The sequence below is a fragment of the Scyliorhinus torazame genome, chromosome 18, assembly GCF_047496885.1.
Source record: "Scyliorhinus torazame isolate Kashiwa2021f chromosome 18, sScyTor2.1, whole genome shotgun sequence".
Lineage (NCBI taxonomy): Eukaryota > Metazoa > Chordata > Chondrichthyes > Carcharhiniformes > Scyliorhinidae > Scyliorhinus > Scyliorhinus torazame.
In genome coordinates, this window is record NC_092724.1 from 131,305,738 (window position 1) to 131,330,751 (window position 25,014).

General features: G+C 43.6%; 1 protein-coding gene across 32 annotated transcripts in view; it reads left to right on the forward strand.

The window, feature by feature from the left end:
- The window catches only part of rbfox3a (RNA binding fox-1 homolog 3a), a 1,900,245-nt gene that overhangs the window by 1,380,301 nt on the left and 494,930 nt on the right, over positions 1 to 25,014 (forward strand). For 16 of the 32 annotated variants that reach the window (XR_011936209.1, XR_011936210.1, XR_011936211.1 and 13 more), the window contains exon 1: positions 4,040 to 4,196. The exons of 5 other annotated variants lie outside the window; for them this stretch is intronic. Coding sequence is in view for 20 of the 27 variants with exons in the window: in XM_072483355.1 (XP_072339456.1) it covers positions 4,095 to 4,196 (102 nt within the window). In the remaining 7 variants the exon portion in view is untranslated. Of the gene's footprint in view, positions 1 to 4,038; positions 4,197 to 25,014 lie in introns of those variants that run through there. 11 more of the 32 variants (XR_011936214.1, XR_011936215.1, XM_072483372.1 and 8 more) reach the window with 2 other exon arrangements.

A 25,014-nucleotide genomic window follows, 5' to 3' on the forward strand; every position in this document is an offset into this window, starting at 1 on the left:
TACACTTCCTTGGTGGTTCTTTCAGATTCAGACAGTGCATTAACTCACTGTGTCAGATCCTCCCATGCATGAGATGAATGGGCCCTAGTTGTGTAACTCGCTGACCCAAATATTTCCTTTTGAGAGCCGGCACTTCATTTATAAGCAACACTATCACACAATCAGTGAAATGTGCTTTTCTCATATGGATCGTAGTCATGATGTCTCCTGTTACTCTGCTCTTATAGTCATTTCAGTGACCACAGCCGGTTTTATCACAACTATTAGTGGCGTTAAAGTACTTAGCAGTCCCTCGCGCTCAGTGGTGGTTTTTTTAACTGCTGACCTGAGGCATAAAGAGTTCAATTATTGCCCAGTGGAGAGTTCAAGCTGCGTTCAATTATTTGCCTTATTAGCGGAATTACTGGCAACAACGCCAGAAGTGGAGCAATTAGCTTCAGATGTCCAGAGGCCAATCAAGCACAACAGCCGAGTTGTCTCAGGAGTGTCTAAAAAAAAAAAGTGGACGCGGCATAAAAGTTGAGAGCAGTATTGACCCTCACTGTCGCTTGCTGTACATGGCAGAACATTCACTCTCCCTGCAGCTCTTTACCGGGTCAGCTACCATAGTGGTTCTCAAACTGAGGGGGGTTGGCCATAGAGTCTTTCCAGGCAGACCAAGAGATAATGTGTAAGTACCAGAGGCAAGAGTGGAGTGCAGCTGCCCACATGTGCAACACAAGAGTGTGCTGGCTGCCTCAGCTAGGGAGGATGTGGGCACAGCGGAGAGCAACATTAAAATCAATATCGGTTTTCTTAAAGGCATTATTAAAACATGAGTTACATGCAGGACTTTCATGTGATAAGTAACATAATTTAGATGGGGTGTTGAGGTCTGTGACTCCTCATTTTTAAAGGAGCCCTGCACCTTAAACAAACCCTTGAGAACTGCTACTTCCCTGTACGTGAAGAATCTCGTGCACACCTGCAGCACTGTGCTTCAGTTGCTAACTCTGCTGCTCAGGCTACGACCCATCGTGAGTCTGACAACACTATCACGCTGTTGGAACACCCTCTACTCTTCTGATGTACTGGAAGACCCGGAGTGTCGTTCTTGCATCCATACTGTTAAGTGGACGTTTCCCCTGCAATGTTGTCTTCTGTGGTTAAAAAGTCAAGGTTTTCTCTTTCAGTGAGTTAACCAGCATCACATCTGAACTGGAGTGAATTGAGATTCATTGGATTGAACTGTGCTGCCAAGGAATGCTGTAATCCCTGGTTAATTCATTTGATAGGCAACCCACTGTGTGGAAGGGGCTGGTACACATTCTGCTGCAAGTGATGAGAAGCAACAATCCTGGACTTCTGCAGCTGGTTCCCTTCAAAGTCCACTAGGTCAAAAGGGGCTCTCTTTCCTACAGTATTACTGGCAGGCACCTGGGCCATGAGGGCTGAAACCTTCCATTGTGCAGACGCCGGAACTCCAGTGCAGAAAGAAGGTACAAGTGCTGTCAGCAGCCTGCAGTCAAACAAATGAAAATAACAGTAATATTTTCTTTGGAGATTCAGAAAAAAAATCATGACCTGGTGGGATTCTGCCCTTTGGTTGGTTCGTTTATTTGGGGCCAGTTGAGCTCAATTGGCTGGTCAGCCGGTTCAAGATACAGAGTGAGGCCAACAGCACGGGTTCAATTCCCGTACCGGCTGAGGTTATTCATGAAGGCCTCGCCTTCTCACCCCTGCCCCTCGCCTGACGTGTGGTGATCCTCAGGTTAACTCCGTCAGTCAGCTCTTCCCCTCAAAGGGGAAAGAAGCCTATGGTCACCTGGGACTATGGTGACTTTATTTTGCTTACTAACGTTATGCCAGGTTCCTTTGAAGAGGAAAGAAGACATAAACAGCTTGTGCAGGCATTATCCACCCTGTCCTCCTACTACACTGATGGACTTGTGTAGGAGCGGCAACATCTCCAACCCCAGCAGGTTGTCCAGGAAACTTCTCTGGATGGTTGGACCTGGCAGAACCAAGGCCCAGTCTAATTTGCAGCCGACCTGTAATTGGTCCTTTCACACTGAAGTTACGGTGAAAACTTACTGGAATAGGCACAGTATTTTGATCTCACATTACTTTTCACCCTCATTTTTCAGTAATGTTTGTGGAAATCCTCTAAACAGTGCCACAAGCAAGCTGGTCCTTCATTTTATTCATATCTATTTTGTCAGTAAAATGGGCAAAGACGAAAAACATACTCTGTAGGCATTATTCTGAGGCAATATTTCCTGTGGTAAAGCTTCAACGTTTTCTGTTTCATTGAGTTGATCAGCATCAGATCTGATCTGGAGTGAATTGAGATCTATTGAACTGAACTGTGCAGCCCAGGAATGCTACACAATTCCTAGTAATTCATTTGATCGGCAATAATATCTTTTCTTTTCTGCTCTCACTGATACAAAGCTTATTTACTGCATTTTGGCTGGTTTTATACTCTCGGCTCCAAAATTCCTCAGGGGTTCTTCCAAGCTCCAGCTGTAAATCCTGCAGGAGACGGGTGGATCCATCAGGTTAACAATGGGGATCTGGCTTTCTGTTGCTTCCTCCAGCCATCTCGGTGTCCTTCTCCAAGCCAAATGATGGCAGGATGCCGGAGCACACTGTGCCAGGATATCCTGCTTCTACAGTTCAGTCATGGTCTGGTAATTCCATTTGCCAAGTGGGATGGGTAAGTGAAGCATTGTGGTCTCTACATGGCTGGATGTGGGTGTGCTATTGAGCTTCATGCTAAACATGCAGCCTGGAGCCGTTGCACAAAATATTTCCTGGATTGCAACCGTGACTGCTCTTTAAAACTACTTAATTGACTGTAAATCACTTTTGGACATCCGAAGGTTGTGAAAACGGTGGCACAGTAGGTAGCACTGTTGCTTCACAGCTCCAGGGTCCCAAGTTCGATTCTCGGCTTGGGTCACTGTCTGTGTGGAGTCTGCACATTCTTCCTGTGTCTGCGTGGGTTTCATCCCACAGGTCCCGAAAGAAGTGCTGTTAGGTAATTTGGGCATGCTGAATTCTCCCTCTGTGTACCCAAACAGGCTCCGGAATATGGCGACTAGGGGCTTTTCACAGTAACTTCATTGCAGTGTTAATGTAAGCCTACTTGTGACAATAAAAGTTATTATTATAAATGCAAGACTTCCTGTCTTTCAATGAAGTGGAATGTTTTTTCATTTTTTAAAATGTGGTTATGTTGCTCGCCGTGAGGCCAAGGGAAGGATGAGCAAAACTCGTAGGAGGGCTGGGCAAGAGTGGGTGAGTTCCGAAGTTTTCAGAAGCTTGAGGTAGGCAGGTACCAGGGAGGTGCCCACCTTTCCCATTCTAACTAGGGCCCCACCACTGACTCTCCCAAATTCCCCGGGGGTCAGTCCGCCCTTTGGAATTTCACAATCAAAATCCTTCAGCTGGTTTTAACCTTACCTGCGGATTTATAAAAGCTTATTAAAAAATAAATGATTAGGTGCTGTCCTACGAGATACTTTCGACAAATATCTTGAAATGCTATGTTGTTAGTAACTGTATAAATTAAGATAAATCTATTTTGCATTTACTGAACGCAGTGCAGCACAGAACATTGCCCAGCACTTCAAAAGCATTAACTAAAGCACAACATCTCAAATATCAGCAACACTTCAAGATTGTAAGCATCTGACGCTGCAAAGCCCATCTTTCATTTCTTAAAGCAAAGTTTAGATTATCCCTCAAATATATAACATGACTGACATTATTAAATATTTTATTAACTCTCACTAAAATAGCTGGTTAACAGGAGTACTCCAGCTCCTCAGGATCAAAATATTTTCCTCATTCATTGTACAATAACCTATTAACACCCAAACACACACAATCGCATGCTTTAGAAAAGCGGGATCCTCCTCCTCTCTTATTCTTTTAAAATGGTACAGGATATAAGCATTCGCTGCATTGATCATTCAGTTCCAGAACAGAATACACAGCAGCACTTTATTAATGCAGTTTAAGTAGTTGAGCGAGAGAGAGAGAGCGAGAGCGAGCTCCAGAGATACACACACACACAATACACACAGACACACACGCTGCCCTGATACATGCTCTGCTCAATGGCAAACTCCGGCTGCATCCTGCTGTCCAACTCAGCTATGCTCCCTCACACCATCCCCTGCACTCCGGCCTTTCTCTTTCTCCACGAGGTAAGTGACTTATTGGAATGAGCTCCTTTGTCTTGCCCTAGGTTTATGGGGTCAAGTCTTTTGTTGCATTGAAAGCACTGTCTATAGAGGAAGGTGCTGTGTTCAGTGTTCCGCGCTGGATAGACAGAGCGAGAGAGAAAGAGAGAGAGATTTACATTGCCTATATTATGAACCCCTTCACCACAGAGGACTCCTCGCATCCTGTTTGTGGTTGAACTGGCAGCTTTTGTTTTGTGCTAGCTGTTGACATAAACCCGATTTTTGAGCAGAAACGCAAGCAGGTCTCGGTGTTGTGAATGGGGCTGTGTGTGAGCTCAACTGTTTATCTGCAGCTGTGCTGTCAAATACCTGGGCTTTTCCTTGAGGGATCCTCTGGTGTAGTGTGAGTTCCTTCCTTGTTCTGCAGTTCCTATTGCATTTCATAGCATTACCGTGACAGCACCAGGGAAATGATAGGTGATGGTAGATATTTTAAGGTCATAAATTTCCCATTTATCAGACTAATTTATAGGCTGGGATGGAAAGGCTGCAGCAGTTTGTGTCTTCATGTATCTTCTTCCATCTGCTCAGCTAGTTTAATTCTTCTATAAATTAAGTGCTTCAAGACAGGACTCACATCCATCTTTCTCCCTGCTCTGTGGCATACCAAGCCATCTTTCCATCATTACTTAACCCTTCATATTCCCACATTCTAAATACTGTTTTTTTTAATGTTAAATCAACAAACATGAAATCCTGTAAATTACTCCTGCTAACTATTAAGAAAAATAACTAATTAGAAAATATTTTTTGCAGTCATTACAAAGACTTCAAAAACTGCTATTCGCCCCCCCCCAAAAAAAAACATTGCACTAATTTATTAGTTCCATGAGATCAGTGATAGCTATTCAATGGTTATTGCATTATTGATAGCAATGTTCCTGAGAACGTTTTCACTGTTTTTTGTGCATGTTGTTCACCTTCTTCAGGTTATTTTTCAAAAACTGTGAGATGAAAAAGCTTTTCCATCACTTGCACAACATTTCAGAGCTAAGTAATTAGATTTACAAACTCCAGGTTAAAGTGCTAATAACACAATAGGGAAAATATTCTTATGGCATGTCAATGCATTTGTGATGTTCCGTGCTTGCGGGATAGTTACGTTCAGTAAAACAAGAGAATAACTTGTAGTAAGAGGTATGGCATTTACTACGGTATGTGGCATGCTTGCTACAGAGCTCTCCATTTTAACATCATTTTTGTTACAAGGCTACCGAACCTTGGCTCCCAATATTATTCATGTTCCATTTACTGCCGTTATGGAACATTCATTGTAGCACACACCTCATTATAACACACAAGATTCTTGGCTCGCTGCGACATGTTGTAATGAGGATGGAATGAATGTAAAATTTATGTCAAAGGTTGCAGAAAGTATGAAGAATAAAGATGCTGTGCCAAAATGATAATGCTTGGTGGGGGCGGGGTGCGGAAAGATACAAAAAGTTTAGCTGGCACTCACTGCACAAAACTGAGGCAGGCAGGAGGTCCCTGATAGAAAGATATACATTTTGTTCAAACTAAAGAATATTTTGAGGTTGCATGGAACATTTCAGCCTTTAATACCGTTACTTGCCCAAACCTGCATTCAAGTGCAATTGAAGTGCCTTCAGGATGTCACTCCCCGTAGTTTGCACAGCTGTTACCCGATTGCTGTGCAGTCAGTGACATTCTGTTATGTGGCATGTCATTTGGATACACAATAATGGAAAGGAAATGAGGTCTGTTGACTTTTTTAAGGAATGTATCAAATAGTTGACAAATGAAATTCTTGGATACAATTACCAGGAAGCATTGTATTTTTTCCAAAGGAGGGGGGGGGGAAGGAAAACTTATCTATTTATGATACAACGGTTCCCTCATTTGCCACTCCTGGCAGTTGTTACATAACATACGGCGAATTTTGTGAGAATCTGAGACTGACAGACTTGTTCTAAATGTACCACGTCGTACCTTCAGGTACTCGCCCCATTCTCTCATCACAGAATGAAGTATAGATGTAAAATTTGAGTCAATTTTTAATTGAAATGCCTGTATTTACTGGTGCATAAGTAGAGTGTTCACATGGGGGGTACAGAGCCCTTTTGTTGGGTCATTTATTGGATGTTTCTCTGACACTTCTACGCCAGTGATACCATGAAAGATGTCCTGTCAACCACTGAGTAACATGCACTGAATAGGATAGCATGCATCAGTACTCAGTGGCCTAATGTTACCCTATAGCAATGGAACATGTTTGACAGCATCACTTAATAATGCTCCATTCTGCTCTGCCTCCAAAGGCAGGCACTTTTATGTTTTTTTGTTAATTAAAATAAGTGCCCATAAAGGATACGGAAAACCAAAATAAATTGTCAAAGTGTCTCACCGGAGAAACAAAAAGATTTTGAGGACAGTTCCAGGGTATGTTCATCCACAGGGCGTGGAGGCTGTTACACTCATGACCTGACCTAACTGGCTCGCTCAGAACTTTCGCTCTCCTGGGTTATTGAGTGAGGTCACTTGTGGAATCGTTTGCATATCTCATGGTCAATCGATGGAGCAACCCTGTAGCTATGTTACTGGGAAATGCTGCAGTTAGTAAAACAAAAATTGCTCTACAATGCACTTTTCCAGCATGCAAGATTTTGTAAAATGTACATGACGAAGTGAAGCCTGGGGCAGAATCTTGGTTACTATAGCTACTCACACAAAAAAAAAATCCTTTGAGCTCCATTATTTGTTTATTCAGAAAATAATGCTAATCATTAAATATTCTGTGTTTTCCAGTTACTTCTGAATTCTCAGTAGTCCCAGTGCTCAGAATGAACAGTAAATCGTGGGAAGTAAATGTAAATGAGGAAATATGTGTATCTGTATTTTTTTAAATCTTCAATTGTTGAAGGTACTATAAAGTGGCTTCGCTAAAAATAACCCCAACCAGAGGGAAAGGGAGGGTTGGGGACAAAGCAAGCAATGCACATGACATTAATTTCACCACAATTTTCACTCAGACTACAAGGTAAAATGCAACTCTTAAGCTTGGTTGCTACCTGGAAGTGTTGGTTTACTGTAAGTGCTCAGGGATTTAGTTTGTGACGCTCAACATGAGTATGGAAATCCCTAGGCCAATGTGGGATTTCTGATGTTTCTAAACCAATCTTTGTTTTCAGATCATAAGACTTGTTGAGGCCACACTTTCAGCTAAACAGCAATCTGCTTATCAATTTCCAAGACTTGAAACCAATCAATCACCAATGAATCGATACGCAGTCTGGTATATTCACGAGGGTCTTGGCAAGTAACGCGTTACTGCAGCAAAAGCACAATTCTATCAACAGAAAAAAAAATTAGGATGAAAGTGGTGTGGAGATTTAAGTTGAAGCAATGTACTTTGATTTGATTTAGTTATTTTTATTGCAATAGATGCCTTCGAGAGGGTTAGAAATAAAATAATACTGCACCCTGCGCTCGCAAAGCTCTGCAGGAGCATTTCTGCACCAGCTCTGTAGGAAGATTAAAAATGCCTCCTTCACCATGCTGAAAAGGGGAGCTCTATTCTTTGTTGTGTGTGTGTGTGTGTTGCAATGCAGCATTGCACATTAAGCTTTCCACAATCTCATATTTCATGAGCTGCACAAAGTCGATCAGTCCTGCTGGGCTTCTCCAATGTTATTTGAAAAGTTTCATGATCGGTTGCAGAGCATCACCTCCCCACCCCCCAGGTATAAGTCACACAATCTCTTTGGTCCAAACTGCACTGTGATGTTGTGCATATCACATGCTGAATTTATAAAGTGATCATAATTAATTAATGGAAAAACTGACTTTGAATAAATATGACTTGATGAATGCTTTGGTAGCCAGGAGTTACTGGAAATGCTGAACCATAAAAATATTTTTTTGTTGTCGGGTTGTAAGTGGAAATGTACCTTACATTGACCCTTTGTAGTCACATTGCTTAACTAATATTGAGTTACAGTAGCTCTAGCAGTCTAATAGCTAATTCAACAATGTACTTTTTAAAATCTATTTCTCCAATCCTAGAACTTAGACCTGTACAGGATTCTAATTTTGAACATTTTTGCAAAAGATAGGGGGCGCGATCTAACGGCCTTGGCATGCCCAACCCGGGAAGCAACAAGGTCGGTACATCTCGCGAGAGGCTTCTTGTGAGATTTGCGATGCTCATTACGTCTCGCGAGATCTAATGAGATCTCACCGTCATCGCAATCTGGATCTCACCCATCAAGGGCTTGATCTAGATTTGCATATTCAACTGAGTGGTTAATCTCACTCGCCAGAGTTACCGAAATAGCGGGATCTAACAGCCTTGGTTTCGAGACCCCGCGCGGGTGCCATTTAGCACCGGTTTCCGCAACTAGGTTTCCATGGACTCGGCGTACCGGCACTTGAGGGGAGGGCTCCCAAGCGATCAAGGGGCCCCGGGTGGTCGAGCACTGGGTAGGGTTGTACCCTGGCACCCAAAATGCTACCCCGCACCATGGCATTACCAGCATTTCACCCTGGCAGTGTCTGGCTGGCATGGGCACTGCCAGGGTAACCATGTGACATCTTGCCCATGCCAGGGATCAGGCCGGGGGTGCCCTACCCTTATGAGGTGGGGAGTGGGGAACTCTAGTATCCCCTAATTGGTAAGTTGGGGGATCCGGAGGCTGTGATGGGTGGGGGGGGGGTTCTAAAGATCGGGACGCGATTTACAAATGGTGCCCCAATCTCTTCCTGCACTGGCGAGCTGTGCAGGAAATTAGCCTAAGTGCGGCCTTGGTGGGGCGTTCCTTACCGAGGTCCAAAAATAAAGCAGACACCCGTTTAATAGCGGGGTTGGTCTCGACGCTGCACGCACCTGGAAACACCCTGTTAAACGTGCCCAAAATGGTAATCGGTAATCATACTGGAAAGATTTAATGCAATTTTTGGAAAGAATTTTGAGACTTTTTTGTGAATGGTATGGTGAATGATAGGGAGTAGCAGTTAAAGTTAACCTCAGATGCTCACACATTAGAAGTATATATGTTTATCTGGAAGTGATACCTATTTAAATATGCACAGTGTAGATGGAAGCGTGAAAGAAGGAATTATTGTGGAAGAATTGGAACGCTCTAACACAGGCTGTTAGTTTTCAACTTAGATAAAATAAGTTTAAAAAAGCTCCCGTTGCAGCAAGATTTATCTGTCAATCTGTCTCCATTAACGCTTTGCGATCAAGGACATTAACAGAATAAAATGCAAAGTGAAAACCACAGCATAATTTGATTCAGATCTGGCAGTATCTAATGTCCAGACTGGCAGCCATATGCAGTGTCTAGCAGCACTATCTGATAAGGCTGAGTGTGGTACCAGGCCAAACATTTCAACCTACTCAAATTTCACCATTTCAATTTTTATTCGATTTCTTTTAAAACAGGATCGCTCTCTTCAAGGCTTTGGGACCCAATCCACCATAAACTTTCTCTTTGTTACACAATTGATTTTGACTTGTCATTTACATCCATCACGGAAAACTGGCAAAAGCCATTCAGCAGCTCAAAGAGCTTATTGCTTTGAAAAATTCCTGTTTATAAACGTATGATGTGTGGATATGAGCTTTGTAACTTTAGCCCTGGGTAAACCCCTACATTTATTCACTTGTACTGGAGGGAAATCATTCCTGGAAAGAGCAATCCGAATGTTGAAAGCACAGAATTGGTGTTGCATTTCCAGGGGGAGTCCAGAGGCATGTCCCCCCAAGAAACCTTACAGTGAAGATTATGCATTCAAATTTATTTTAAGCACTTCCATGCTTCATAATTGATAGATTTTTTAAATCTAAAAAATAATAAGCAATGTGACATTTGAATTTTCCACAGACTAACCAGAACCCAAGTGTTACATCAATAGTTGCTTTTCCCCATCCAGCACCTCCCACCAGTTCCCCAGAGGCACTTTGCCCCTCTACAGTCAGTTCACAGAGACTGTAACCCATTCAACCCAGCATCCTTTCATAGGGATGCTCTCTTCTCCTTCAACACTTCCATTTTGCACTTTTCCCAGTCTACTCCCCACCCCATCTGAATTCTCTTTTCAACCCGGTTCTCTTCTTCATTCCACCGCAGTTTAAACTAACAGTGCTTCCTTTTTTTTCTGGCAGTCTTATACCCCACCCCTTGCACACTGCTCCCCAATTACAGCTTGTATTCTTCTTCGCAAGCCAAAATTTTGCCATCAACTCTCCTCACCCCCCCCCCCCCCCTCCTGCAAAATAATTAATTTTGCTGTCTTCCTAGATCTTCCTGACCTCTAGTTGGCAATCTTTTCTTCACTTTATTCTGCTAGCTCCCACCCACTGGTTCAGGCGCTATTCCTTCCCAAGACCCCCACCCGCCCACCAGTTCCCTAGGTTGCATGACACTCTTTCCCTCCCCTCCATCTTAAACCATCCCAGCATTTCCAACTGTCTTCCACCTCTTCATCCCATTCATTCTGGTATTTGTCCTTTCCCAGTTCTTGCGGCCCTGTTCCCAACTCCATTCACTGTGATGCCCTTTCTCTAAGTTCAATACTCATAAGATACACTTATGTTTTGTAGAACTCACTTTCTTTCCCCAAATTATTGTAGTTACTCTTCCTGCTCATTCCTTGTTGGCTAAAGTTATTCCGTCATCCATCTCTCACCCACAGTGGTGCTTCCAGCTTGCCACTAACATTTCCTCTTGGCAATCTCAAAGTACTAACCTTGGTGTCCATCCCTTTCCTTCTTGATTCATACACATCTTTGGTCCCTTTACCTGAGGAACAATATACTTGCCTTAGAGGAGATGCACTGAGGGCTCCTGGATTGATACCTGAGATCAGAGGGTTGTTCGATGAGGAGAGATTGCATAGGTTGGGCCTTTGCTCTCTGGAGTTTAGAAAAATTAGAGGTGACCTAACAGGAACATATAACATATAACGGCAGAGTAAATGCTAGGGGGATGTTTCCCTGCCTATGGAATCTAGAACCAAGCGTCACAGTCTCAGAATAAGGGATCAGCCATTTAGAATTCAGTTGAGGTGAAATATCTTCACTCAAAACTTTGGGAATCTTTGAAATTCTCTACTTAGAAATCTATGAAATCTCAGGTGTTACATTTTTCAAGACAGAGAGAGATAGGTTTTTAGATGCTGAGAGAATCTAGGAAACTGGGAATACTGTAGGAAGATGGGGTTGAGATAGATGTTTACTCATGATCTCATTTAACCGCGGAGCAGGTTCAAATGACTGAACGGTCGCCTTCAGCACGGATTTCTTTCATTCTTATGTGTACAATTGCCATGAGGTTTCCTTCCTTTTCCCCTTCATTGTCATTGGGCTGGATTCTCCTCTGGCGGGATACTCCAATGTGCCGGCAGCACACACATGCCCGCGGGTTTCCCGGTAGCGTGGGGTGGCCACAATGGGAAATCCCATTGGCAGCTAGTAGGTGCGGAAAATCCTGCTGCCGTCAAGGGCGCGTCTCCCAGGAAAACGCAGCTGGCGAACTGGAGAATCCCGCCCATTATCTTTTTTTTCCTTTCCCCCTTACTGGCATCCTTCCCCCCGTTCCTCCTCTCTTCATTGTCATCAATTTCTTTCGCCCTTCCCCATCTTTGCCTTCCGAATCCACCCTTCCTTTTCCCTCCCCTTCACTGCAATTAATTCCTCCTTTCAGTTCTCCCATCCTTTCCCCACTAATTTATACCAATTTAACCCCTTTCCCCTTGAGTTGAATCAATTTCCTCCTTTTCTCTCTCAGTGCTGCTCCGAGCCATCTTGCCACTAACACAGGGGACTCGAGACCTTGCACATGACAGACTTCTGTTCAATTAACAATATCAGGCCTACAGTGATTTATTTAATCGTCAAACGTATACCTGAACCAAAGCGCAAAATGTTGACTGTCAGTGTAAAACGCAGGTGATTGGCATGTATGCATTTTTCTGGTTCATGTTTAGGTTCAAGTTTAAAGGGACAGCATTGCCTGGACAAGCTGGTCCGAACTCACACATGAACGCTCATTCGCTCACCTTTGCCACATCGTTAACTTTGAAATCCAGACCTGCGGACATTTGTGACTTTCTGTGCCTTTTGTCAAATGCTTCCAGTAACTAATTTTGAAATGCAGTGATTTCTGTAAACTTAGCTGACAGACCGCTGCTAAATACTGTTGTGTTTAGGTTTGCTGTGACCTGAATAACACTACACAGCCAGTTTTTCTCGCAGAAAAGCACACATGGCTGCTTTTGAGCCGTTGGTCATGCAGAAAGTAATTGTTCCATTGCTTCACAAATGATTTGCAACAGCAGAGCATGTATCAATAATGTAACCCCTCTCTGTAATACTCCCTTCAGGAGCAATCTGAAAACTATGTTACAGTGAAGGGCATATTGTACAGAGCACTTCCTTCATTAATCAGAAGGCCAAAAACATTGCATGTTATAAAGGCTTCTAAGCTACATTACTGGGCTTTATAATGATTGCTGCATTATTAAAAGGAAGGATTTTTTTCACTTGTGTCAATACCACAGTCTTCTGCAATATTCTGACTGAAACTAATATGCAGTTCATTTTAAGGTCTCACATGATAATGCAGACCCGTTGAGCAACAGTCTAGAAAATATCTGGAAAGATACTGAGATTCAAGGCATTTCGAGCAGTCGTTTCCATTCAATCTCAGGCTATCATTGCCCTTGAAAAAATAGAGAAGATATGTTCATACGTTTGTATGTATTAAGTGTCTAACTTGTGAGGAAAGGTGAAGGAAGATGGAAGAGAGGACTTTGAAGATTTGCACGGTATTTAAGAATGACAAATTTGATACAGCAAATTATTTGTCAAACATGAAAAAGTTGGGAGCATGGATGTTGAGTGGTCCACTTTTAGACATTGGGGCAGGATTTACTAGCCCCGCTCACCGCCAGCAGCTCCCTATGCCGTCAAAAGTCAATTGACCCTCTCTCTCCCCCCCCCCCCCCCCCCCCCCTCGCCATGGCGGGCTGAAAAATCTCAGTCTTTGAACTTTGGGAAGCTGGCTTTATAACCAGCTTTACTGCAATAGATAAGGATTGGTATTTGATCCGAAAACAGAAAATGCGAGATAAACTCAGCATGTCGGCACCATCTGTGGCGAGAGAAGCAGAGTTAATGTTGTGAGTCCTCCTATAGTGGGAGATGGGGTGGAGAGTGTGGAGCAGAAGTGAAGGTTAGGGATGGGTTGGAATTATGGAAGGGTGGAACGGGAGCACAGTAGTTAGCACTGCGGCCTCACAGCGCCAGGGACCTGGTTCAATTCCGGCTTTGGGTGACTGTCTGTGTGGAGTTTATTCGTTCTCCCCGTGTGTGCGTTGGTTTCCTCCGGGTGCTCCAGTTTCCTCCCACAGTCCAACGATGTGCAGGTTAGGTGGATTGGCCATGCTAAAAGATTTCCCCTTAGTGTCCAGAGATATGCAGGTTAGGTGGGGTTAATGGGATAGGGCGGGGGAGTGGGTCTAGGTAGGTGGCCCTTTCAGAGGGTCGGGGCAGACCTGGTGGGCTCAGTGGCCTCCTTCTGCACTATAGGGATTCTATGGACAGATTGACAAAGATGTCACAAAGCAAAGGGAGTGTTATTGTTAGTGTTTGAGATATCTGATTGCAGTAGCTTTAGATGTAATGAATTTGTGTAGTTCAAACAATCACAAATCTGGCACTAAATTAAAAATCTCACTTAGAGAAGCCACAAGAAAGCAGGATATACACCCTGAGAAGCTTTTGTTCCGAGGTGATGTTTGTGCAGTGTAGAAACAATTTTTCTCATACCTGACCTGTTGTTTGCTGATTTCTGAAATGGAAATGTTCCATTTTCCAGCATTAATCTATCCCTGATGAAGGCAAACATTCTTAAATTTAGGAGTAAGAAGTCAACTGAGGCGTAACTTTTCAACAAAACGATGGAACAAAACATGTGTGACATGTCATCCAGGATAGCCACTGAAGCAAAATGTAGGTTCACGAGTCAACTAGATGATACCCTGTGCTGGTTTGACTTTAAGGTGTACTTCCATCGCAATGGGTTTTTAAAACTTCATCTTCCATTTGCCATTCTGCAGAGCCTTCAAGTGACTTATCCACTGTCTGTATGACAAACCTTGGAACAGAACAGATCAACTTGATCACAGCTGCCAAACAGCAATGGAGCTGGAACTTGTGGTCAATTGGTTGTTAAAGATGCTGATGCATTATGTGGCTATTTGCAAACATTTTCTTTTTCAAAATTGTTCATCCAGACGACAAATATGAAAACAAAATAGTCAGGACAGGTCTTCAATCTGCAAATCTTTATCATTCTTGCGATTACCCTTTCTGACTACAGTTCAATAATCTTTCCTTTCACAGGCTGAGCTCATTTCCCACTGACTTTCACACCACTGTCTCCCAACACAAACTCAAACAGCCTGCGGTCAACCTCAGCTCATCCAGCACATCCTTTAGTTTGAAAGGCTTGTGCAGGTGAGGATCCAGGAGAGCGATACAGAAGCCCGTGGAAACATTACACTTGAGTACTGGAATTATAATAGATACATAGATACATTGACGATAGGAGCAGGAGGCCTTTTGGCCCTTCGAGCCTGCTCCACTATTTATCACGATCATGGCTGATTATCCAACTCAATAGCCCAATCCTGCTTTCTCCCCATAGCCTTTGATCCCATTCTCCCCAAGTGCAATATCTAGCCGTCTCTTGAATATATTCAATGTTTTAGCATCAACTGCTTCCTGTGATAATGAATTCCACAGGCTCACCACACTTTGGGTGAAGAAATGTCTCGTCATCTCTGTCCAAAATGGTTTACCCTGAATCCTCAGTCTGTGACCCCGGTTCTGGACACACCCACCATTGGGAACATCTTCCCTGCATCTACCCTGTCTAGTCCTGTTAGAATTTTATAAGTGTCTATGAGATCCCCCCTCATTCTTCTGAACTCCAGTGAGAACAGTCCTAACCTAGTCAATCTCTCATCATATGACAGTCCCGCTATTCCCGGAATCAGTCTGGTCAACCTTTGCTGCACTCCCTTGGGAGCAAGAACATCCTTCCTCCGAAAAGGAGACCAAAACTGCACACAATGGACGGGATTCTCTGCCCCCCCCCCCCAAACCAGGTCGGAGAATCGCCGGGGGGGGGGGGGGCGGTGTGAATCCCGCTCCGATGCTGGCTGCCGAATTCTCCGGCGCCGGTTTTTGGGCGGGGGCGGGGATCACACCGCGGCGGTCGGGGGCTGTTGGCAGCGGCACCCACGGCAATTCTCTGGGCCCCGATGGGCAAACGGGTGGCTGCTATTCATGCCACCGGCATGATTAGGACACGGTCCATCATGACGGGACCTGGTTTGTCGGCTGTCTAGCAGGGTCCTCGAGGGGGCGCAGGGTATCTGGCCCCGGGGGGGCCCCTATGGTGGCCCGGCCCGCGATCGGGGCCCACCGATCTGCGGGCGGACCTATGCCATGGGGGCACTCTTTCCCTCCGCGCCAGCCTCTGTAGTGCCCCGCCATGGCTTGCGCGGAGAAGAACCCCCCTGCGCATGAGCAGGAACACACCGGCGGGGTTGGGAAGCCGGAGTGGTTCGGGCCGCTCTTGGAACCGGCATCGGGCCATCGCGCCAAGTGTGGGAGAATCCCGCCCAATATTCTAGGTGTGGCCTCACCAACGCCCTGTATAATTGCAGCAACACATCCCTGGCTTCTGTACTTGAAAACTCTCGCAATGAAGGCCAGCATACCATTAGCTTTCTTTATCGCCTGCTGCACCTGCATGTTTACCTTCAGCGACTGGTGCACAAGGATAACCGGGTCCTGCTGCACACTCCCCTCTTCCAATATATAACCATTCTGGTAGTAATCTGCCTTCCTGTTTTTGTTTCCAAAGTGAATAACCTCAGACTTATCCAAATTATATAAATGGCTAAATTATAATAAATGGCTTTCACAAAAATCCTAAAAAGAACCCATGAAAATGCTGAGGATTGTGAGGAAATCTAACCCTTGAGTACTCATGATGAATATTATGCCATCAAATTAGGAAGACAGATAAAATCCCTGAATATTTTCATTGGCATGATTTTATGTCATCAACACTATTACCATGCTTGTCAGAGACTTAAGGTGAGCAGAGCATCAAATTGCACTTAAGACCCCCTTGGCAACCTGCTGAAATTTAATTTGAAGATGACATTCCTTGAATTTTGTTATTGACATTTTTGACATAAAATAATTCGACACTGACAAAAAATGGGCAATAATATTTTAGCTGGCTATTTTCTCTCATCTTTAAAGCTTTTTATTAAAATATACAGCATTGATTTAATCAGTGTAAACAGTGAGTAAGAAAATTAAACATGAATCAAATGGATCATATCAACCAATTATCCTTCCAGACCCCAAGGTATGGCATTCATAGATCACCCTAGTGACTTCTCCACTGCAAAGAATTTGGCTTGATAGTTTTCTCCATAAATTTTGAAGGTATATAACACCTGCCATTTGACACAGTGCCATGAAGTCTTAAGGGGAACCCCCAGTGAGTTGCAATGGTACCCAGGTAAGAATCATAAGTCTTCCTGTTTCTGACAAGATTAATTATGGTAGGTGCTTTTCACAAATGTCTAAACAGTGTTGGCATTGTATGTACTTAGTGCAAATTATTTCTGGAAGCAACAAGATTTCTTATTTTTTTAAATCTCCCCAGCAAATAGTCTCCAAGCTATTGCTTACAACACACATAGAAATCTGTAAAAGCCTGTACAAGGCCAACATGAAAAGTGCTCGGATCAAACTAATAATTGGAATTTTTAAACATGACAACATGAACTCTTCAATGACCCTTTATTGCACAGTGCAAGAAAGCTGTGGACTTGATTCCTGCATCTGTGTTAAGTTAACTGACCTAAGCTTTACCTACAGTGTCCCTATACTCAGGAAGAGACAAAGTGGTTGACAAGGTACTTTCTCCTAATTGCTACCTAGAGGTTTCCCCTTCAAATGACACATGTAAACATGCGATGAAGACAGGATTCGGCTCAACTAGGATGTACATCATGAATGAGTAGCCTAGTGAAACTTTCCTGGCTTATATGTGATCAATAGCCTTTTGGGTTAGGCAACAGAGAGTTGACAGCAACCGTGGAATCTTACACAGCACGAAGAAAGAAAATTGAGGAAACAGTTATTATCTTATAGTGCATTATAACTGTCCCCTGGTCGGCTTAAGCAAAACATACTGCACGTGCATGAATACTAGGTTTAGAGAAGAAGTATTGGACTGGTTTTTTAAAAAAAAGAAATTTGATTATTTATTGGGATATCGGAGAGAAGCCCAATATTAATGTCCACTTTGCTGATGCGCACAGTTTGCAGCTCATCGGTCAAATGTAAATGAGGCCCAATATCCATAAGGCCTCAGGCCTACCTATTCTCAGTCAGAATTCATGGCGGTAGCACACCCTTGAGCGCTAAATAACAAGACTTTTTTGCTTTGAAAATATTTCACGTTATAGCTCTTTCGTGTAATCCTATTTGCTAATGGTTTTGCTTATAACATTTTTAAATGGTAATGGAAACATCTTTCATAGTCAGTTTTTTTTAAACCAACTAATTATATCCGTGGACCTGAAGATATGGTGCCCATAGATCACCCTTTCAACAATAAAGGATTTGCTTTGCAAGTCTTCTCCTTGAAATATTAGTGAACCAGATCACCTGCCAGTTTTGTTGCAATGCAGTGGAAGCAGCAATAATTTGATATGAAAATAATCAGCTGTGGAGAATAAAGTGGGCGCACAATCTGCACAAACACCCTCTCCTTACAGACAATGACAATGTGGCTGTATTGGTTGGATGGCAGTGTTGAATTGTGATGGTTCACACTCTGCTTCTGCAGAAAACAGCATCCCCAAATGTAACCCTTAAAAAAAAACACAATCAAGCAAGATGAAAAACACAGTGGGCGAAATTCTCCTACCCGCCCCGCCACGTTTCTGCGCCGACCGGCCGGCGGGAGTCTCCGTAACACCGGCCGGTCAATGGGGTTTCCCATTGTGGGGCAGCCCCACGCCGTCGGGAAACCCCCGGGCGCCGGCAGAACGGAGACTCCCGCCGGCAGAGAATGATGCCCAGTGTTTCAGCAATGTTGGAAACAGGAATCCGGAATTTCATTACAAAAGTAATGGACAGGTTCCTCAAGCTCTAATTTGTTTTATCACAACTGTTTACGAGACTGAATGTATGACACTTTGCAGTCAAGTTAGCCAGTAGTGACAGAAAACTTGTATCGGTGCCATACAGTATCTTATACCCACAATACTTCACATTGTTAGTGACTGCTTGTTCTTGTGAATTGTATGGAAAAGGTTAAAGATATTTTTATTTTTGAAATCAATATCCTGGCTAAATCAAATATTATACAATTCCAGTACTAATTAAGAAGGAAATGCAACAATAGTTTTGATCATGGCAAACATGAAAGGTTATTTATCTATTGAGGTCAAATCTCAGTTTGACAATGCTATTTGATAATGGAAAACAAGGACATGGCAGATGAATTGAACAGGTATTTTGCATCAGTCTTCACTATAGAGGATAAAAGTAACAGGGTTTAAACTAGTTCAGGAGGGGCTTGGGAACCTGAATTGTAGCTCCAGAGTAGTGAGGTTGTGAGTAAGGTTTCAAAGTTGCAGGAGTGTACCGGCAGGCAGGAAGGTGGTTTAAAGTGTGTCTTCTTCAATGCCAGGAGCATCCGGAATAAGGTGGGTGAACTTGCGGCATGGGTTGGTACCTGGGACTTCGATGTTGTGGCCATTTCAGAGACATGGATAGAGCAGGGACAGGAATGGTTGTTGCAGCTGCCGGGGTTTAGATACTTCAGTAAGCTCAGGGAAGGTGGTAAAAGAGGGGGAGGGGTGGCATTGTTAGTCAAGGACAGTATTACAGTGGCAGAAAGGACGTTCGATGAAGACCCGTCTACTGAGGTAGTATGGGCTGAGGTTGGAAACAGGAAAGGAGAGGTCACCCTGTTAGGGGTTTTCTACAGGCCTCTGAAAAGTTCCAGAGATGTAGAGGAAAGGATTGCAAAGATGATTCTGGATAGGAGCAAAAGCAACAGGGTAATTATGGGGGACTTTAACTTTCCAAATATTGACTGGAAACGTTATAGTTCGAGTACTTTAGATGGGTCTGTTTTTGTCCAATGTGTGCAGGAGGGTTTCCTGACACAGTATGTAGATAGGCCAACGAGAGGCAAGGCCATATTGGATTTGGTACTGGGTAATGAACCAGGACAGATGTTAGATTTGGAGGTAGGTGAGCACTTTGGTGATAGTGACCACAATTTGATTACGTTTACTTTAGTGATGGAAAGGGATAGGTATATACCGCAGGACAAGAGTTATATCTGGGGGAAAGGCAATTATGATGCGATGAGGCAAGACTTAGAATGCATCGGATGGAGAGGAAAACTGCAGGGGATGGGCACAATGGAAATGTGGAGCTTGTTCAAGGAACAGCTACTGCGTGTCCTTGATAAGTATATACATGTCTGGCAGGGAGGAAGTGGTCGAGCAAGGGAATCGTGGTTTACTAAAGCAGTCAAAACTCTTGTCAAGAGGAAGAAGGAGGCTTATGTAAAGATGAGACATGAAGGTTCAGTTAGGGCGCTCGAGAGTTACAAGTTAGCTAGGAAGGATCTAAAGAGAGAGCTAAGAAGAGCCAGGAGGGGACACGAGAAGTCTTTGGCAGGTAGGATCAAGGATAACCCTAAAGCTTTCGATAAATATGTCTGGAATAAACAAATGACTAGGGTAAGAGTGGGGCCAGTCAAGGACAGTAGCGGGAAGATGTGCTTGGAGTCCAAGGAGATAGGAGAGGTGCTAAATGAATATTTTTCGTCAGTTTTCACACAGGAAAAAGACAATGATGTCGAGGAGAATACTGAGATTCAGGCTACTAGACTAGAAGGGCTTGAGGTTCTTAAGGAGTAGGTGTTAGCAATTCTGGAAAGTGTGAAAATAAATAAGTCCCCTGGGCCGGATGGGATTGATCCTAGGATTCTCTGGGAAGCTAGGGAGAAAATTGCTGAGCCTTTGGCTTTGATCTTTAAGTCATCTTTGGCTACAGGAATAGTGCCAGAAGACTGGAGGATAGCAACTGTTGTCCCCTTGTTCAAGAAGGGGAGTAGAGACAACCCCGGTAACTATAGACCAGTGAGCCTTACTTCTGTTGTGGGCAAAATTTATAAGAGATAGGATGTATAATCATCTGGAAAGGAATAATTTGATTAGAGATAGTCAACACGGTTTTGTGAAGGGTAAGTCGTGCCTCACAAACCTTATTGAGTTCTTTGAGAAGGTGACCAAACAGGTGGATGAGGGTAAAGCAGTTGATGTGGTGTATATGGATTTCAGTAAAGCGTTTGATAAGGTTTCCCATGGTAGGCTACTACAGAAAATACGGAGGCATGGGATTCAGGGTCATTTAGCAGTTCGGATCAGAAATTGGCTAGCTGGAAGAAGACAGAGGGTGGCGGTTGATGGGAAATGTTCAGACTGGAGTCCAGTTACTAGTGGTGTACCACAAGGATCTGTTTTGGAGCCACTGCTGTTTGTCATTTTTATAAATGACCTGGAGGAGGGCGTAGAAGGATGGGTGAGTACATTTGCAGATGACACTAAAGTCGGTGGAGTTATGGACAGAAGGATGTTACAAGTTACAGAGGGACATAGATAAGCTGCAGAGCTGGGCTGAGAGGTGGCAAATGGAGTCTAATGCAGAAAAGTGTGACGTGATTCATTTTGGAAGGAATAACAGGAAGACAGAGTACTGGGCTAATGGTAAGATTCTTGGCAGTGTGGATGAGCAGAGAGATCTCGGTGTCCATTTACATAGATCCCTGAAAGTTGCCACCCAGGTTGAGAGGGTTGTTAAGAAGGCGTACGGTGTGTTAGTTTTTATTGGTAGAGGGATTGAGTTTCGGAGCCATGAGGTCATGTTGCAGCTGTACAAAACTCTGGTGCGGCCGCATTTGGAGTATTGCGTGCAATTCTGGTCGCCACATTATAGGAAGGATGTGGAAGCATTGGAAAGGGTGCAGAGGAGATTTACCAGAATGTTGCCTTGTATGGAGGGAAGATCTTATGAGGAAAGGCTGAGGGACGTGAGGCTGTTTTCATTAGAGAGAAGAAGGTTAAGAGGTGACTTAATTGAGGCATACAAAATGATCAGAGGATTGGATAGGGTGGACAGTGAGAGCCTTTTTCCTCGGATGGTGATGTCTAGCACGAGGGGACATAGCTTTAAATTGAGGGGGGATAGATATAAGACAGATGTCAGAGGTACGTTCTTTACTCAGAGAATAGTAAGGGCAGGGAATGCCCTGCCTGCAACAGTAGTGGACTCGCCAATACTAAGGGCATTCAAATGGTCATTTGATAGACATATGGATGATAAGGGAATAGTGTAGATGGGCTTTAGAGTGGTTTCACAGGTTGGCGCAACATCGAGGGCCGAAGGGCCTGTACTGCGCTGTAATGTTCTATCTCAGAAACAGCTAGGAACCAAGATATGAAGGGAGGAACTGAGGAAAATTACAGTCAGCAGAGAAGTGGTCATGAGTAAATTGTTGGAGCTGCAGGCGGACAATGGCTCGGGTCCTGAGGGACTTCATCTCAGGATCTTTAAAGAAGTGTCCCAGGAAATAGTTGATGCATTGTTTTAATTTTCCAAAGCTCCCCAGGTTCAGGGAAGGTTCCTTTAGATTGGAAGATAGAAAATGTAAGTGCAATATTGGAACATGGTGGGAGACTGAAAGTGGGAAATTACAGGCCAGTTAGCCGAATATATGTTGTAGGGTATGAATCACTCATCTCTCTGTATGCTTTGTTGAGTACAAGTTTCCACAGGGAGATCGATGAGTGATTCCTCATGATCCTAATGAAAGTTATCACATAGGGAAAATATTAGAACTATGTTACAGAAGTTATAGCAGGGCACTAGGATAAGCTCAGGGTAATCAGGCAGAGGCAACATGGTTTTGTGAAAGGGAAATCATATTTAACAATCTTACTGGAATTCTTTGAGGAAGTAATGTGCTGTGGATGAAGGGGAACCCGTAGATGTACTGTACTTAGATTTCCAGAAGGCACTTGATAAAGTGTCACATTAAAGGTTATTACAGAAAATAAAAGTTCATGGTATAAGAGGTAGCATATTGGCATTGATAGAAGATTGGCTAGCTAACAGGAATCAGTGTCGGCATAAATGGGCCTTTTTCAGGTTGGCAAAATGTAACAAGCGATGTGCCAAGGGATCAGTGCTGGGGTCTCAACTGTTTAGAATTTATATCAATGACTTGGGTGAAGGGATTGAAGGGATGGTTGCCAAAACTGCTGATGACACAAAGATAGGGATGAATAAATTTGTGAAGAGGACATAATGAGGCTACAAAAAGATATGGATAGATTAAGTGATTTGGCGAAGATCTGGCGAATGGAGTATAATGTGGGAAAATGTGAAATTGTCGATTTTGGAAGGAACAATAACAAAGAAACGTATTGTCTGAATTGTGAGAGAATGCAGGACATGGCGATACAAAGGGATTTGGGTGCCCTAATGCACGAATCCCAAAAGACTAGTGTGCAGGTACAGCAAGTAAATGAGAAAGATAATATAGCCGTGGATTCTCAATTCAACGGCGCTCTAATTGGGATTCCCGATCAGGCTGATAACAGAGCATCGAGGGAAAGATGGGTTTCGCGCTTAGGCAATGCTGCAATCCCCCTCTAGCAGCCTCAGCGTTCTACACGCCCCACCCTGACTGGAGAATGGAAATCAAGCATTTAAATAAATGTTAATGTCAATCACTGACTAGTGAAATGTATTGCGGTGTGAAATTGAATGGAACATTTGCATTTCAATGGCTGTCAAGTGATTTGAAGTCCTTTGAAGTGTACTTGGCTTTCGAGGAAGCTTCTGACACTTGTAATGGCTGCTGCTTTGAACACTTTTGCCTCAGGCAGCAGATGTTGGGGATGGGCAAGTGAAAATGCAACATGTAGAAGCATACAGTACTTTTCACAGTAACTTCATTACAGTGTGAATGTAAGACTACTTCTGACAATAAAAATAATAATTATTATTACATAGAAAATAGAAGCAGGAGGAGGTCATTCAGCCCTTCGACCCTGCTCTGCCATTCATTATGATCATGGCTAAACAAGTTCAATACCCTAATCCTGCCTTCTCCCCGATATCCCTTGATCCCTTTAGCCCCAAGAGCTATATCTAATTCCTTTTTGAAATTACACAACGTTTTTGCCTCAACTACCTTTTGTGGCAGTGAATTCCACAGATTCACCACACGTTGGGTGAAGACATTTCTTTCCACCTCAGTTCTAAAAGGTTTACCCCTTATCCTCAAACTATGACCTCTAGTTCTGGACTCCTCTGCCATTGGGAATATTTTTTCTGAATCTACCCGGCCTAATCCTGTTAGAAATGTATAAGTTTCTATGAGAGCATCCTCACTCTTCTAAACTCCAATGAATATAATCCTAACCGACTTAGCCTCTCCTCATATGACAGTCCCGCCATCCCTGGGATCAGCCTGGTAAACCTTCGCTGTACTACCTCCACAGCAGGGAATCTTTCCTCAGATAACTCCAAAACTCCACACACTACTCCAGGTGTGGGCATATACAATTGTAGTCAAACTTCCCCCTATTCCTATACACAAATCTTCTCGTTATGAAGCCCAACATACTATTTGCAATGATTTTTAACTCTACTACCTGGACTGCTCTTCCGCTTACAGGTGATTGATTGAGATCTTTGATGGAGGTTTCTGATGTGAGTTCTGATGCAAGGGGTCCCTTATGAGGATTCCTTTTAGGGGTTCTGATGAGGGATCTCTGGTGAGGATCTCTGTCGGGTCTTTTGAAGGTGAGTCTGATGGGGGGGGCGGGTCTGATGGGTGGTCTGATGGAGAGGTGCTGAAAATAGTGGCCCGATACTGGGATTCTGACGGAATCCGGTGAACTCTCCACCATGCATAAATGGTAAAAGAAAGAGAATCACATACCGGGCCCCAATCCTAGCACCAGCTGGTGGGAGCACTTAGACTCCAGAACATAGAATCCTGATCACAATGTTATAATTTATTGCGACGGTAATTGAATGCAAAAGTAGGGAGATTATGCTTCAGTTGTACAGGGCACTAGTGTGACCACATCCATGTACAGTATTTGCAACTTTATTTCAGGAAAGAGGTAAATGCATTGGAAACAGCTCAGATAATGTTTGCTCGAATAATGCCTGCAATGGGTGGCTTACCTTACGGGGAAAGGTTTGACCGGCTAGGCTTGTATCTGCTGGGGTTTAGAAAAATAAGATGACTTGACTAAAACATAAGATCCTGAGGCGTCTTGACAGGGTGGATATGGAGAGGGTGTTTCCTCTTGCGGGAGAATTTAGAACTAGGAGTCATCCATTTAAAACAGAGATGAGGCAAAATTATTTCTCTGAGGGTCGTGAGTCTTTGGAACTCTCTTCCTGAAAAAGTGGTAGAAGCAGATTTTTTGAATATTTTTAAGGCAGAGGCAGGTAGATTCTTGGTAAACAAGGGAGTGATAGGCTATTGGGGGCAGGCAGAATGTAGATTTGAGGTTACTATTAGATCACCCATGATCTTGTTAACTGCCGGAACAGGCTCGAGGGGCTGAATGGCCTACTGCTCCTTGTTCATGTGTCCCTATATTC